Here is a 16,996-nt window from a genome sequence, read left to right on the forward strand (position 1 = left end):
ACTCCTTTCGAAAAAGTATCTTCACAAATCATTTTTTTTTTTTATCTTCTGTTTTTTTTTTTTGCAGGCTGCCAGGGAAAGCCTTTCAAACGGTGTTTGATCAACATCCCGACTCATTGGTCAGGGTTGTTCAGGTGTGTTATAAAAAGAAACGATTTTGGTTTCTTACTTTAAGGAAACCGAGAAGGGTTGAACTGCTACGTTAGCATTGTCTGACAAAATTTACCCAGAAGGGTAAAGGCACAATCCGGCAAAAGTTTCAAAATTTCTTTTTCACTCCGCCAGTGAAACAAGGTTTTAGATGTATGACGTGCAGCACTGAACGACTAAAAGGTTCCACTTCCATGTCGACCATGCAAGTCAAGTACATTAGATTATAGAATTTGCTACGCTATGAATAAAAGTGAGGTTACCATCCCCTTTTTTACTCTAAAGAGTCAACACAAGTTTAGTGTTAAATGACGCGGAATACGCCTGAACTGTTGCATTGTCTCGAGCTTGACTTACTAGAAAATGCAAAGTAAGATGGAACGACTTTTTTTGCCTCGCAAGTGAATAATTTTATTGTCTAAGCCCAGGGTGAAACGTCGAATAACAGATGCGAGAAACCTAATGCCAGTGATCGAGAACCGTGGACAGATTTTGCTCATTGGCATTGGGTTCGTCACTTGTGAAGTTCGACGTTTTAGCTGCGCCTTAGGCTATGGTCACACTTTTTCGGATAGCTTTTCTTGAACACCTATCTGATATGTGACTCTCCACATGAGAGATCGGCGCGGCGTAGCTCCACTCCGTTACAGAAATCGCGCCGAATTCGCTGGTCTTATGTGTGAACAGAAACCCTATCCGGTTTAGTTTTCGTGCCGGCGCAAAAGCTATCCGGTATGGTGTGAAAATAACCTTAGTTTCTTCAGAGTTCAGTGTCGCAGTTTAAGAGAAATAAGTGTGTGCGGAAAAAATTTATAATTTTATTGTTTATAGATTATCATGCTTCGTCTTCAACAAGTTACATTCATGGCCCTTCACAACTTCCTGGGACTCAGTTATGAGCTTATAGCGAGTGTAAGTATTTTTATCTAAGGTAACCATGCTAGATTGCACTGTCGTGATCGCTTATTTCCCAGTTTCGTAAACGGTCTTTGCCATTTTTAACCATCGGTAACCAAGCCTTTTGTTGTGATAGATGTAATATATTCCCTGAATTAAGTTACAATAAGCAAAATAATACGTTTTTGATTGGTCTTAGAAAGAACGACGTTGAAGTCCAAGTTGAATTTACGTTAATAGTTATGGAAAGGGCTAGAGTCACCTGTTATTGATGAATTAGTTAATAAAAACAGTTTGCTAGTTTATTTACTTAACGTTTTCGGAATTTTGGTGGGTCGGTGTGGTAGTGAGTGGTAAGGTACGAAAGGCCCGGTTTCGAGGTCTGGGTTCGACCCAGGGTGGCAATCTTCTTTCGTTTCAATAAAACACTCTCAATGACAGGTCGAAAATTATTTTCTGTCTTAACAATGGCAGCGACCGTTTACGAAAGGGAAAATGTACGTCGCGATAGCCAGTCGTCAGACACGTTATCTTTATTGTTTGATTTTTTTTTATTATAATTTACTTATAGCACCCAGGAAGAAGGCGTCCTTCCATTTATGGCATTACCAGTAGTCCACTGAAAAACAAGAAAACAGACGCTTCACCAAGTGTAGCGGAAAATTTTGTGAAAACGGAAAAGAAGATTCCTTTGGAAGTTGATTCTGTTACCAACAGTGCAGGAGTCAAGACTAGTGGAGCTAGTGGAGTCAAGACAGAGGCAGATAATAAAACAGGTAATGCTGTATTTTCTTTGCCTCTGTCCGTATGGTCACAGCAATGCTTCATTTGTTGTGAGTTTTTTGTCACTTCAAGATTTGTTAAGAGTCGGTGGATTAAATTTACCCGAGAATTGTGCTTTAAGGTTGTTAATATCAAACCGTGGATGCATGGTGTAGTTAAGAGAGCACGAGAGAAGCTGAAGATGCGTACAACATGGTATAATAGCTCTGCCTTATTAGAAATGCTTTGTTTAATGTTCCCCTCTTTTGATAAAGAGTCGCATTTCTCATGGCGGCTTATCCCCTCTTTCGATAAATAGTCGTATACCATAGTCGTTCAATAGGAATTAGATAGAGCCAAAAGGCAAGCATATTCTAATGATGTCTGTGATCATGTGCTCATGACCCCGCTGCTTCTAAAGGAAAGAGAACTGAGTGCCCGAATGTTTTTTTGACCCTCTAAGACTCCTCATAAATAAAATCAAAGGAAATCACTGCCGGATGGAAGGTTATAATTATTATGCATAAATCTTTTTCTTTGATTATTGGATTGTTTGAGGAGCTATATCAAACACTCGACAAAGTTTTCGGCGGATGTGTAGGTTCAATTTACGACGTTCTGTCGCGTCCTGTCTTGGAGCGCGGACTCATTTCTCGAACAACGACGGGTTACGGAGCCTAACCGAAGTGCAGATATCTGGAAACTCGGCCGTGCGTCGGTTTCAAACCCACCCCTCGGTGTCTGAAGTGCGCTTAAACACTGTACCTAGTTTTTGATTTTGTCCCCGTGTAGGTGAACCGCGCGGAATCCTGGGCAAAGAAAGCACCAAACCAGTTCCCGTAAAGAAACCCTTACACCGGAGCGTCAGTTTTACGGAGCCTGAACACCAGCCTAAAGTAGAGAAACAAATTGGGCGTTGTAAATCAGCTGCCACGCTGGAAACAATGGCGGGTGCTGGCAGTGAGCCTGAAAACCTCTCGGGTAAGTGCCTCACGATGCTGCTCCCTTGTTTTCAGAGCCACAAGAGCGTTTAGCGATCTAATTATGAGCATAACACCACACAGCGAAATCGAAATTTTTGACCCTTGACGGAGGATCTGCAAGGTACTTAACACTTTAGATCATCCCCCCTTTAGTGATCAACATGACTTTTCTTCTAACAATAATTATTAAGAGAAAAGATTGCTCTCATAATCTCCTAAAGGCAAAATTCTTTAATCTTTTATTAATTCTCACAACTAATCATTTAAGGAAACGTATGGAGATTAGTTTGAAGAATTTGTTTGTAGATATCGCCATCAACCAAGTGGTGCTTCCCAACCCCCCCCCCCCCCCCCCCCTGCCAATTTGCTTTTTAATCATGTTATTTTCTATTTGGAATATTTGTTTCAAATCGTGTGAATGGCGTGCCTATAAACTAGTTGGAAATAGCTACATGTAAGCACTTCAATTATAAACAAGTCTTTATCCTTTCCTTTTACTGTCAAATGATTTTAAAACTTTCTACCCGTACAATTTATTCCAAATTCAGTTATTGTAGCCGCTGTAATGTTCATCTGTATTTCTTCTATTCAGTACAAAAGATCGATGCTCAGATTTCAATAACAACAACGGCCACACCAACAGAGGGTGGTCTACCTGTGCTTCTACATTTGCCACGCATTTGCCGGAAACAATAGCCGGACACATTTCGGCTCTAGCTCTCTTCTCTTTTCTAAACACTAGCCTATTACGTAATGATGAAGAGAAGGGGGTAGCCATTATGATGGCTATTTCGAGCTACCGACGTAGAATAAGGACCTGAGGGCTCGTTCCCTTAAAGGCCGATTAGTGCTAATCCAGTATTAAAATTTTGTTCCGTTTTTGTAATTTACCTTCCTATGTATTGGTTAGCGTAAATTTTTGTGTTGTCATTACTGTATCTCGGAGTAAAGGCACAACAGTATTTTTTTAGTTCGAGTTGCATGTCTTTAGACAAGAAAACCTTGCTTAAAGTTTGGCTTAATCTTGGGTTAAACTTAACCGTCTTTCGAGGAACCGGGTCCTGTTATCCTTTTAGCTCGCTTTAATCAGGCCTCAGAGAGGAATGTGCCATTGCATAAATAAAATGAAACTCCCTCGTTTTCGAGAATTTTTTTGACTCAAAATGAAATCTCTACTCACTTCCGTCGATGATAGCAAATTATATTGTCTTTCAGATATCATCCATTCGCTATCTGATTTTGACGCGGCTCTTGGTCGTGCACGCGTTCTTAGTATCCCAGAATCTCCTAGCCGCTCCGCCATGTTTGACCTGGAACTCAGCGACAATGAATCCAGTCCCACCTCCCTGGAGGGGCGATTTGACTTCCCATGCACCCCAGTGAACGAGGACCTGTCCAAACAGTTTCTCAGTATGGACCCTGAAGAGGAGGATAAAATGATGAAAGCAGCCGCCAGTGAGATTGCTAAAAGTCTTGATTTACCGGTAGGTTAAGCTGCAGCGAGGCTAAGTTCACAACTAATTCACGCGAGAACGGGGTTACAATCAACTCTCTCTTAGACGGACACCTTTGGGAGCGACACTAAGTGTCCGTTTAAGGGCGCTTTCCATTTGTCAGAACTGACCGGCCAGACCATTCCCGTCGTAATGACAATTTTACTTTTTATCAAAGCTATCCAGCCACATAAGTCAAATCCTAAATAGTATGCACGAAGGAGATGGCTTTTCAGCAAATCTCTTTGAAAAAGCTTATTGCTTTGTAAATGAGACTGGTCCGGCCATCGTCCGGCCGGCCAGTTCTGACTTTTGGAAAGCGCCCTAAGAGTAATGTCCGTCTTATAGAGAGTCAAACAGTGGGAGTAAAGTTAGGCAGGCACAAACTCTGGATGTCCGTTAAGAGAGAATCGACTTTAGTCGCGATTTTTATCGCAAACGGTCGAACTTTGTTCACGGACCTCACCCACCTCTTCCCCCTATCCCTAGATGGACACCTCTCGCGAGCAGACATTACAGCCATGGTGCCAGAGTCGTTCAGACACTGACATTGTTAACCTCCCTTAGCGGACTTTTAGTCATGGTCCCAGACACATACAAACACTACATTGTTAACCTTCCTTAAGCGGACACCACTCTTAAGCGGACACTTTGTCATGGTCTCAGACACATACAAACACTACATTGTTAACCTTCCTTAAGAGGACACCACTCTTAAGCGGACACTTTGTCATGGTCTCAGACACATACAAACACTACATTGTTAACGTTCCTTAAGAGGACACCACTCTTAAGCGGACATTTTGTCATGGTCTCAGACACACACAAACACTACATTGTTAACCTTCCTTAAGCGGACACCACTCTTAAGCGGACACTTTGTCATGGTCTCAGACACATACAAACACTACATTGTTAACCTTCCTTAAGCGGACACCACTCTTAAGCGGACACTTTGTCATGGTCTCAGACACATACAAACACTACATTGTTAACGTTCCTTAAGAGGACACCACTCTTAAGCGGACACTTTGTCATGGTCTCAGACACATACAAACACTACATTGTTAACGTTCCTTAAGAGGACACCACTCTTAAGCGGACACTTTGTCATGGTCTCAGACACATACAAACACTACATTGTTAACCTTCCTTAAGCGGACACCACTCTTAAGCGGACACTTTGTCATGGTCTCAGACACATACAAACACTACATTGTTAACCTTGCTTAAGCGGACACCACTCTTAAGCGGACACTTTGTCATGGTCTCAGACACATACAAACACTACATTGTTAACCTTCCTTAAGCGGACACCACTCTTAAGCGGACACTTTGTCATGGTCTCAGACACATACAAACACTACATTGTTAACCTTCCTTAAGCGGACACCACTCTTAAGCGGACACTTTGTCATGGTCTCAGACACATACAAACACTACATTGTTAACCTTGCTTAAGCGGACACCACTCTTAAGCGGACACTTTGTCATGGTCTCAGACACATACAAACACTACATTGTTAACCTTCCTTAAGCGGACACCACTCTTAAGCGGACACTTTGTCATGGTCTCAGACACATACAAACACTACATTGTTAACATTCCTTAAGCGGACACCACTCTTAAGCGGACACTTTGTCATGGTCTCAGACACATACAAACACTACATTGTTAACCTTCCTTAAGCGGACACCACTCTTAAGCGGACACTTTGTCATGGTCTCAGACACATACAAACACTATATTGTTAACATTCCTTAAGCGGACACCACTCTTAAGCGGACACTTTGTCATGGTCTCAGACACATACAAACACTACATTGTTAACCTTCCTTAAGCGGACACCACTCTTAAGCGGACACTTTGTCATGGTCTCAGACACATACAAACACTACATTGTTAACATTCCTTAAGCGGACACCACTCTTAAGCGGACACTTTGTCATGGTCTCGGACACATACAAACACTACATTGTTAACCTTCCTTAAGAGGACACCACTCTTAAGCGGACACTTTGTCATGGTCTCAGACACATACAAACACTACATTGTTAACGTTCCTTAAGAGGACACCACTCTTAAGCGGACACTTTGTCATGGTCTCAGACACATACAAACACTACATTGTTAACCTTCCTTAAGCGGACACCACTCTTAAGCGGACACTTTGTCATGGTCTCAGGCACATACAAACACTACATTGTTAACGTTCCTTAAGAGGACACCACTCTTAAGCGGACACTTTGTCATGGTCTCAGACACATACAAACACTACATTGTTAACCTTCCTTAAGCGGACACCACTCTTAAGCGGACACTTTGTCATGGTCTCAGACACATACAAACACTACATTGTTAACGTTCCTTAAGAGGACACCACTCTTAAGCGGACACTTTGTCATGGTCTCAGACACATACAAACACTACATTGTTAACGTTCCTTAAGAGGACACCACTCTTAAGCGGACACTTTGTCATGGTCTCAGACACATACAAACACTACATTGTTAACGTTCCTTAAGCGGACACCACTCTTAAGCGGACACTTTGTCATGGTCTCAGACACATACAAACACTACATTGTTAACGTTCCTTAAGAGGACACCACTCTTAAGCGGACACTTTGTCATGGGCTCAGACACATACAAACACTACATTGTTAACCTTCCTTAAGCGGACACCACTCTTAAGCGGACACTTTGTCATGGTCTCAGACACATACAAACACTACATTGTTAACCTTCCTTAAGCGGACACCACTCTTAAGCGGACACTTTGTCATGGTCTCAGACACGTACAAACACTACATTGTTAACGTTCCTTAAGCGGACACCACTCTTAAGCGGACACTTTGTCATGGTCTCAGACACATACAAACACTACATTGTTAACCTTCCTTAAGCGGACACCACTCTTAAGCGGACACTTTGTCATGGTCTCAGACACATACAAACACTACATTGTTAACGTTCCTTAAGAGGACACTTAGTCATGATCCCAGCCACATACAAACATTACGTTATTAAAATTAAGCCAACACTTGTTTTTGTCTCAAAAATTCTCGCTTATGGGAGATGCTACGGCATTCAAAGCTATGACCGATACTATTGGTGGTCCGATTACCTAACGCTTAGCGGTCGTTTTTATTAAATTTGTGTCATCTAATTATTAATCAAAACTTGAAATAAAAGCAACTGAAACAAGGGAAGGCTCTGTGAGATTGAATTAAATCTGTTCATCATAGGACTCTTCACTCTTGGAGGGGATTCTGTCTGTAGCCTGCATTCCATCAGGGACAGTCCTAATAAAACAAGCCGATGTGGTGAGAGCAATATGTGTAGTTCATCTGTAATCGTTTACTTTGCCTTCCCCCACCCTCATTCTCTTGTTCGTCATATCAGAAATCAAACTATCCCCAGTAGAAGTAAAACACAGTCAGGCAATACTGACTCTTTACCAGTGTTATTTTTTCTTTTTCAACAATTTAGAAACTGAGAGTCACGTTTACGTCAGACGCCGAACGTCAATTCGTACCACGTGACCAAGTTTTCCCTTTACTTGTTGTTTACAGTTTAATACATCCGCGTAGAAATAAGTAGTTTCAAGACAGTGTCATCCACAAGATTTTTATAGGCAGTTTTTATCTGCCCATTTGTTACTCTGAGAATTCGTCAACCTGCATTTGACGTTTGTTTTTTGTCGCAAACGCGATTCTGAATTTCGCTATTAACAAGAAAGGACGCGCAAGAGCACAGGTACCCCAAGCTCACTAGTGAAAATAGTGTTGCGTAACAGAAATATTGTAAGGCTTTGTATGAAAAATTTATCGATCGCTGGCCAGAAATGCTAAGAACATACCACAAACAAGACAATGAATCAAGGTAAAAAGTTTTGATGTATTTTTTATTTCTTTTTTAAAGCCCTAAATAACGATCGATAAATTTTCCTTACAAACCATTATAATATTTCTGTCATGCAACACTATTCTCACTCGTGAGCTTGGGGTATCTGTGGCACGAGATGCTCGCGGCAGTAGTTGGGTAGGAGGAAGAAAAGAGACGAAAACATATATAATTAAGAAATTAATTAATTAATTAGAATTAATGAATAATGAAGGAAAAAGACTGGCTCTTTGGTCCTTCCCTTTTTTCCGTCAACCTCTTTGTGGAACTAACGTGCCAGTCTCTTTCAACCGTACCGATCCGCGACCGCGTACAAATGATAGAAAACGACTGGAGACTAATCAGTTCAAACCAGATACCTACAGTGTAATGAATACTAGTCTGTGAATACAGAAATAGCGGTAGAAATCGGACAACATTAATCAAGCAAGGCTCCCTTGGGCTCATGTAGTTATGGTGATTCCTTCCGTTTTGTTTTGGTAGGACTGTAGTTTGTATTTTGTTGTGACTGGAACGTTGGAAGTAACGCAGAAAAGTCTCAGCGATGATCAAGAGGTAAATGTGTACATTATGAAAGCACTGGGTAACTCTAAATTTTAACTGAGTGTTTCAATAGGCCTTTTCTAAAAATACCATAATAATTTGGTTGTCCCTCCAAAATTTGCATTGTTTCAGTTTCTCTTGGTGTTTGCAATCGCAAAAAGAGGAATTGAAAACAATGCTTATGGAAAATTTTGGAGGGACAACGAAGAGTATTATGGATGAGTATCGGATGAGAGCTTCAAGCTCAAGCAAAAGATAATATTGAGATATGTGATCATTAAGAGGTTGTGTTCTTTTGTAGAAGTAGTTATTGTTTTTTTGTTTGCGTGTTTTGTTTTTTAGTTGCTCTTATTTCTCAAATGACTTGTATTTAATGTCCCTTGCGCACTTTACCTCAAGAAATTCTTGAGCCGTGGGAGGGACTTGTGTTAACTGTGCTAATAACAATATGGAGTTTAAAATACTACGACGGCAACGCCATTTAAAAGGTGCATTCGCGTTCTTTGAAACTTCAGCGCGATTAACCCAACTCGCTCATTTTGTCAAATGTGGGCGAACTCTCTTAGAGGTGAATTCGTCAGAAACACATCCAAGTTCAAAAACAACATTCGTTTGTTTACTTTCTCGGTAAACCATGAAATTAGGCAATTTCTGGAAGTAGCCGTACAGTATCCTATTTACATCAATGCTAATGCTATGCTAAGTGATGGAGAAATCTGGCGGCCTCTTCCAGATGAAGGATATAGGCCCGAGAAGCTATGGGCTGGGATGGGGTGGGAAGAGTGAAAAACAAACCACCCGAAAGAGGTGACATGAAGTGGAGAGCGGGCAAGATGAGGTGTATGGCCATAACACCGACCTGTGTGTCTTGTCCCGAAGATGATAATGAATGCATGGTGTATGTGTCTTATATAGTCGCTTGGGCAAGACCGCTGTAAATAGTGATGAGGAGGAAATGCACCAAAAAGTGTGCTGCTCGCGCAAAGTTCTTTTTGTGCTAATCTAAGGCTATGTTCACACTATACCGGATCGCTTTAGCACCGCCACGTCAATTATACCGGGTAGGGCTTCTGTTCACACATAAGAACGGTTGTGGGGGCGCGATTTCTGTGACGTAACAAAGCTGTCGCGGCCGCGCCTCGCCGAACTCGAGAGCGGGACGGCACATAGAGCGGTTTTCACTTGACTGTCGAATTGGGATTGGTTTTGGTTTTGGTTTTGGTTTTGGTTTTACTACGTCCTTTGGTTGGGTAGTGTATTTACTTTGGTTTTGGTTTTACGACAGTCAAGTGAAAACCGCTCTATCTGATAGGCTTTGTGCCCTACTTTGTTGCGGTGTGACCACCTATTCGGCCCGTTGCGGGAGTAGGAGTGAGGACTGGAATCCCTCGAGACGGAAGTAAATATAGTTCAGTAGTAAGGATTGTAATTTAGTGCACCAAACCCTCTCGGCCAACCGCGCGGGTATGATGTTCGATTTGTGTGAACGACTAGCGCCGCCCCGGGCCCTTGCTGTTCACACTATGCCAGATAGCTTTTCGTGGCGGCACGAAACCTATCCGGTATAACGTGAAATATTAGCCTTTAGTAAAATTCAACTAGTGGTCTATTATCAATGCTGCGTTCTGATTGGTTGAGCTACTACTAGGCTATATGTTATAGCCCGCTTGTATCGAGAAGCGCCGGCTTTTTGGCGGCAAAAAAGGATTAAAGTCTAGCTTTAACTAGCTAAAGTTGTTTTTTTTTTCTCGATATCTTTGCCCAACTAGTTGGATTTTACTAAAACAATTATTCCCCTCGCCCTCATGGCCTCTGAGTCAAAAGCCCATGAGGCCGAAGGCCGAATGGGCTATTGGCTCAGAGCCCGTTCGGGCTCGAGGAATAATTGTTAAAAACCCATTGCTTTTCTGACATTTGTCGCCGTCGTGACATATGAAACTCCGTTATATCAGTAAAATCATCAACATGGTGGAACTTTCGTGGTTTGTTTTGTAGTACCATTTGTACACAGCCCTCCCTGGTGAGTTTGTTGGTGTACTAGCAGTGGTAACTGGGGAACCTTCCTTTTTTAATGTTAAAGCGACTAAACAGTGCCACGTGGTGATCATCAGTAAAGCTAACTTCTACAGGTGAGTGCTTAATAATCGAATATTCCTTTTAAACTACTAAAACCGAAGGGGAGGCGAATAGTGGTGGACATATATCTAGCTGCGAAGCATCGAGGTATATATCTAGCGCTATGCTACGACTCTGAGGCGGAGAGATTTTTTAGTATTAACCAAATAAGTGTGATAAGAAAATGAACATTTAAGTTTACGCTCTTTAATTAATAGCAGTGTTTCAGAGATTTGCAGATTGCATTTTCACGGCTCTGTCGCAAATTAAGTAAGAAATAAATTTTTACCTACCATATGACACCGGCTCGATGGCCAAGTTTCGTCGCCTTCGTGTTGGTTCGGTGGCTTCAATTATCGCTAAAACTTGCGTCTTCCGAAGTGGTCGGGAAACAGGATGTCCGATTGACTCTCCTTTCAAAATAGTGAATATCCAAGGATATGCTGGGTTATGGGAGCCAATCAAAACGCGGAAAATTGTTATCCGCTGGTTTAGTAATACAAATCTTGGATTTGCCTGCGTCGTACAAATGGTTTAGACAAGTGCGTGGGCCGGCTGCAACGCAGGCTAATTAACTTGGATATTTCGAGAATCTTGAGTGTGATAAGGTTGTTCGTATCAGAGATCAGGGTTGCCGATCATTTTACACAAACTATGTGGTTAAAAATTTCGTGCATAAACAACTAACGATTAAATTTGAGCTTGCGGGAGAAGGACCCACAACAAAGTATATCCAAATCAGCTGGCGAGTCTAATAAGAGTAGAAAAAATGCCATCGCCTCCCTCAGAAACCCATATTTTCTGAAGATTCCCAGGGCTGTCACTTTTAAGTTGCCATGTATATGCAATAGGAGGCTAGGAGGTTCTTTTACTTCTGTTTTTTTTTTCGATGTTCCCTATGAAAGAAAGCGGAAATCCCGGCCCCCGTCCTCCGGCCCCAAAAGGAATTGCCCGAACTATTAAATTTTCTAAACGAGAATTTCTGGTTTCCCCAAGTAAATAAATATAAATTAACCAAGTGACAACATCGCCTCTCCTTCCGTTACCGTTATATAAATCGCAGCCTATTGCACTGTGAAAAGCTGCAAGTTTGGGAGACTCCTAGAACATCCTGCTCCCTCAAATCCCACCGCGATGTTTTTCTTACCAACACTTGACTGGTTCCTATTACTTCCTCTTTTAGAACTTATACTTAGAATCAAGCTGGGCTTTTAAATTTTTTTTTAAGAGTAAAGTCGGTCCCATCAGACGTGTATTGTTAACCAAGTTTAGAATAGTCAGATTATGTTACTTAAGATTATTGCTTGTTATCGATTATTATCGATCAATCGCTAACAATCGATAATTTCTTCCCCCTGTGAATTCGATTCTAATCGTTTTCAGCTATCGATCGGCAACAATCGGCGAGTGATGTCGATTGATATCGATTATATCGATTGTAATCCGATATCGCTCTCTATCGATTGACTATTCCTGGGTTTATAACATTAGTGTTTCGCACCTCAGTTCATTTGCATGTCGCTTTTTTGTCCCCAATAGATAATAAATGCCTGCTTTGAAGAGCAATTTTTATGTTTAATAGCTCTCCTAATGACCGTGTTTATAATATACCTTTGGTGTAGGCGATGTATCATAGACACTGTTCCCAAATATATCATTATTTTGAGTAATTGAGCAATTTGACGCCTGTTACTGAGGGATCAACTTGTTCATTTTCATAATTTTTCAAAGATAACCGTTTTGGGGTGGGGTGGGGGAGGGGGGAATATAATTTTGTGCAGAGATACAATTGGTCGTATTCGAAAGTACCTTCCTTCCGATGGATTGAAAATGTTCAGGTGAATTCCCTTGTGATTTCCAGGATCGACTATTACAATAGTCTCTTATATGACATCCCAAAATACCAGAGAGATAAGTTATAAAAAAGAATTCAGGATACCGCAGCTCGAATGATAACCGGAGCCCGCAGCTCTGCCCACATTACACCTTTATTAAAGAGCCTGCACTGGCTACCTGTTGGAGCAAGGATTCACTTTAAGATTCTTCTTATCACATATAAGATCTTAAATGGACAATCTGCTGGATATCTGGAACCTCTGATTAAGGATTATCATCCATCAAGAGCTATACAATCTTCATCCCGTTCGCTATTATGCACCCCAGGCATAAAATCCAAAACATATAGAGGACGCGCGTTTTCCACTGCAGCACCTCAGTTATGGAACACTACCCCAGAATATATCAAAAATGCGGACAGTGTTGCTACATTTAAAACAAAACTTAAAACATTTCTATTCAGGAAATGTTTCAATTGATTCTCATACTTAACATTTTAGGATTTCTTAAAGTTTTACAATTCTTGATAATTGATTTTCATGCCCAACATTTTAGGATCTTTTAAAGTTTTACAATACTTGATGCATAATGTCACAATTGATTTTCATACTTAACATTTTAGGATGTTTAAAGTTTTACAATCAGCATTTTTAAAGTTTTACCACAATATCATGAGACACAGACACAGCATGGAGCTGTGTGATTAACAGAGAAATTATTAAGGATACATAGGTAACACACTGGGAGTTAAATTTTCATAAGAAAATTGCTATTTATATATTTTGGAAATAAGGCGCTACAGCATTTTTATTTTTTTTATTCTTCATCTTCTGGGGCGTCTTATGATCGTTTATTTAAGTAAGGTACTCCGGAAGCTGCAGCGAAATTAAACAGCAGGTTTAATTTTTTTTGCTCATCAAATGCGTAGTTGTTTTATTAATCTATACTGAAAAGATTAATTTCTCGCTCCGGAAACGTCGTAGAAAAGCAGTGTTAAAAGTACTGCTCCAGGGTATATTCATTTATTCAAAGAAATATTTTGATGTCATCACGACGTACTTTCGTCTCTGTGATCTTATCTGTCATATGATGTTTAAACGTCATATATTGTAAAGTGCTACTTACCCATTCGTGTGTCTTTAAAAAAGATTGCTGAAACAGTCTTTCTGTACCAAATGCCAGAAAGAGTGCTCCTGAGGGCAACACATTTTCACCTTGCACCCATGAACAACCTTCATTGGAACAGTTTATTAAGAATTTGCGCGGGTGGTTTTAAAATAATAATAATAAAACAAATTAAAAATTACCTTAACAATAACAAAATATCTATACACGTATACATGGAAATGTAAAAAAAAGGCGTCTTTATCCATTAAGACCAATGGAATACATATATTATTCAACCTGTCATGATTCCGTTTCTGAAACTAGTAAACTGTGTGTAACTGGAAATTGAACCAAGGTTACCGTTTATGAAATAGGCAGTGATGTGTTGTTTGGCATTGTCGTTAATTTGTTTGGGTGGATAAAAACGTGCAGCTGTTGCAAACTATAACAAATAACTATCCTCCTTAGATTGAGCGGCTCCTAAAATGAAATAAAATGAACTTGTTATTAATTTTGTTGGCGTTCTAAGAATAGCAGCAAATTATTGTTTTCACGGTTCCAGCTTATTGACAGCTGTCACGGAGACTCAAGTGTAAAAGGGCGGAATTTTACTGAGGTGATCATTCTAAGCTGACATCGCTCCCTGAGTTTCGGTTGTCAATTCTTTTTTCTTTTTGCGTCATTTGAATTGATTGTAGTTCGTCGTTGAGTGTACTCATATTTTTGTATTCTAGTTCAACCTCTCTCCCTCGAGGTTCCTGTTAAGTGTCTGGCTCTGCTTTCGGGAGGGATCTAGTTTCCTCCTTAGTTAAGGGGGTTTTTCCTGACGGGCAGCAGACACGATATCATCTTTATTACATTATCGATCAAAGAACTTTACTTGGCACTTGTTACATTTTTCCTGCTTCACTTCCTTTGCAGTACGTAATTGTTTGTTTAAATAAACGGGTACTGATATTCGCATTACGCTGGGCTTCTATCCAGTGCAGCAGTCAGTTTTCCTATTTAACACGAAATGATTTCATTGTTTTTTCACTGTTCACCGTTTCAACAATGGGGAATAGGGAAAACTATTTTATCAGTGAAACATAGCTTTCAGATGTTTCAAGCTGCTTGTGATTAAATGCTTGTTTCATGATCGTTCCGAAGATTATTTTTCTCAAGACAGACCTCGATTTAGAAGCTTGGAAGCCCAGAGCTACCAAGCTTCCCAAGGTTTCCTTGAGTTTCTCCTATAGTAGAAAGGGTAAATTTGGTCCTTTGTTTGATCAGTTTTGAATGTCGCTGCTTGTAGTCGTGGGTCATTAAACTCGTTTTTGTTCAGGGAACGGGCATCGGCTTTTTCCAAACACTTTCTTCATTTCCATCTTGAACGCGTTATTTCGTAACGAATATAACCATGGGTTTATCCCAGACGATCCGAAAGCAACAAGCTCAACCCAAAGCCAAACCAAACGCATTCGTTGCTTTCTGCAGTGGTCCTTAGTCGTCAGGTTGACAAAAGATGTCACCAGGGAGGGAAACCATGAAACAAAAAACAGCGCTACGATAAGACCCGCAGTCCTGGTAGCTCTTAGATTTCTAGCTCTTTCAGCAACAAGCTGAGATCTATGCCTTTGAGCGCTTAGACGTGCGATATTTCTCGACTGTTTTCTTGCTTGCCCAAGGATAAATGAGTAGAAGAGAAAAATCAAGACCATTGGGAGAAGAAATGTAATTACCGTGACACACATCCAGAGCGTTGGCAAGTTATTAGGGTTCTTGATCATGACCCGAGCCATGCCAAATACAATGGATACAATCCATACAAGAGATATAGCAAAGTAACAACGCGTTTGTGTGACAATCTGGCTGTATGACAGGGAAAAACGAACTGCGATGTACCTATCCAGGCTCACCACACACAAGCTAAAAGTTGTGGTTACACTTGTCTGTATCCATAAAAAATCAATGACTATTCTGAACGGGTGATCAACCGGACGAGGCGATAATACACACCGAGCTATCCACACTGGGTCTATCACCAGTCCTACTAAGAGATCCGCCAGTGCTAACGAGCTCAGCAGCACGTTGGCAGCGGTTCTGATGGCGCGAGATTTGTGCATGACCCAGAGAAAAGTTGCATTGCCAAGGATGGCTGGCAGGGAAGCAATGCCATACAACACGGCCAGGCTCACGGACGAGGAAAGTGATATATCTCGACTACAATGGTTTGCCATCTTTGAAGTTGACTCTAAGCGTCACATAAGTACAAAGTTGCTTTTCTCCACATTGACGTTCAATAAGGATGCGTGATATGTATTCGGAGGGAGTGCTTAAGTAGTTTTTAAAATGCCCCTAAGGCAAACTTTGCACTGATCACCTATGCTCACTCTAGATCCCAGGACCGCAAGTGTTACATCACCTCTAGAATCAATTTCATTCTAAAATTCTCGAGTTAAATACATGCACCGAAGCCCTTGCTATCGCTCTACATTGTTAAAAAGATATTTTTTGGCATGATGCCGTCTTCACGACAATTAAAATTTTATGCAAATGACTTTAACTTTGACATTGTTGACTTCTATCGGGAGGTCTGATGTTTAATTTTTCAAGAACAATAAATCCAGCCCATCACTGTGGATTTCAAATTTCGTAATATAACAAAAGATTTCCAAGAATAAATCAACTGGAGACTGGAGAATAATTGGGGGAAACTAAATTCCCATACAAAGAATGTTCTCTAATATTAAACATACTAAAAAGTAAGGAGTAAAATTTAAATGCGGCCCAAAACTAACCTAATTAAATTGCATACTAAAATTGACAGTAAAATAAGAAGTAAACTTTAAATACGGCCCAAAACTAACCTAATTAAATTGCATACTTGTCACTCACGAGTTACACCTGATTTAAGATTGACACAAATGATCCAATAGATAGGACTTAAAACTGCTTAATGAAAGTGCGTGCATAATGTTCGATGGAATACTATTCCAGTCTGTTAAGTAGCGATCGAAAAATGGAAATTTAAAGTAATTTGTAAGTGTCTTCTTACGTCTTATCTTAAAATTATGGTTCCTACGCGTTTTTGCTAATACATTAAAATCAAAGAACATTTGAGGATCTATGTCACAGTGTCCGAGAATAATCTTGTACATCTACACTAAGCAGATAAACTTTCTTCGTAACTCAAGCGAAGGCCATTTCAGGACCCCAAGTCTC

At 40.6% G+C, this 16,996-nt stretch overlaps 2 protein-coding genes across 2 annotated transcripts in view; one reads left to right on the top strand and one right to left on the bottom strand.

Annotated features, from left to right (window-relative positions):
- The window catches only part of LOC140937001 (patatin-like phospholipase domain-containing protein 7), a 54,886-nt gene that overhangs the window by 10,436 nt on the left and 27,454 nt on the right, over positions 1-16,996 (top strand). Inside the window, exons 11-18 of the mRNA XM_073386519.1 lie at positions 68-134; positions 982-1,062; positions 1,619-1,823; positions 2,602-2,790; positions 4,008-4,276; positions 7,534-7,611; positions 8,675-8,746; positions 10,730-10,863. Of these exons, the coding sequence (XP_073242620.1) occupies positions 68-134; positions 982-1,062; positions 1,619-1,823; positions 2,602-2,790; positions 4,008-4,276; positions 7,534-7,611; positions 8,675-8,746; positions 10,730-10,863 (1,095 nt within the window). The remainder of the gene's footprint in view (positions 1-67; positions 135-981; positions 1,063-1,618; positions 1,824-2,601; positions 2,791-4,007; positions 4,277-7,533; positions 7,612-8,674; positions 8,747-10,729; positions 10,864-16,996) is intronic.
- Positions 14,797-16,234, bottom strand: LOC140938947 (5-hydroxytryptamine receptor 1B-like). The gene has a single exon (XM_073388478.1). It carries the CDS (start codon positions 16,009-16,011, stop codon positions 15,097-15,099), a length of 915 nt encoding a protein of 304 aa, XP_073244579.1. The 5' UTR covers positions 16,012-16,234; the 3' UTR covers positions 14,797-15,096.

This window comes from Porites lutea, chromosome 5, assembly GCF_958299795.1.
Source record: "Porites lutea chromosome 5, jaPorLute2.1, whole genome shotgun sequence".
Lineage (NCBI taxonomy): Eukaryota > Metazoa > Cnidaria > Anthozoa > Scleractinia > Poritidae > Porites > Porites lutea.

What these genes read in the sequence shown, in the direction of transcription:
- LOC140938947 (XM_073388478.1), bottom strand. Translation starts at nt 16,011, where the DNA reads ATGGCAAACCATTGTAGTCGAGATATATCACTTTCCTCGTCCGTGAGC.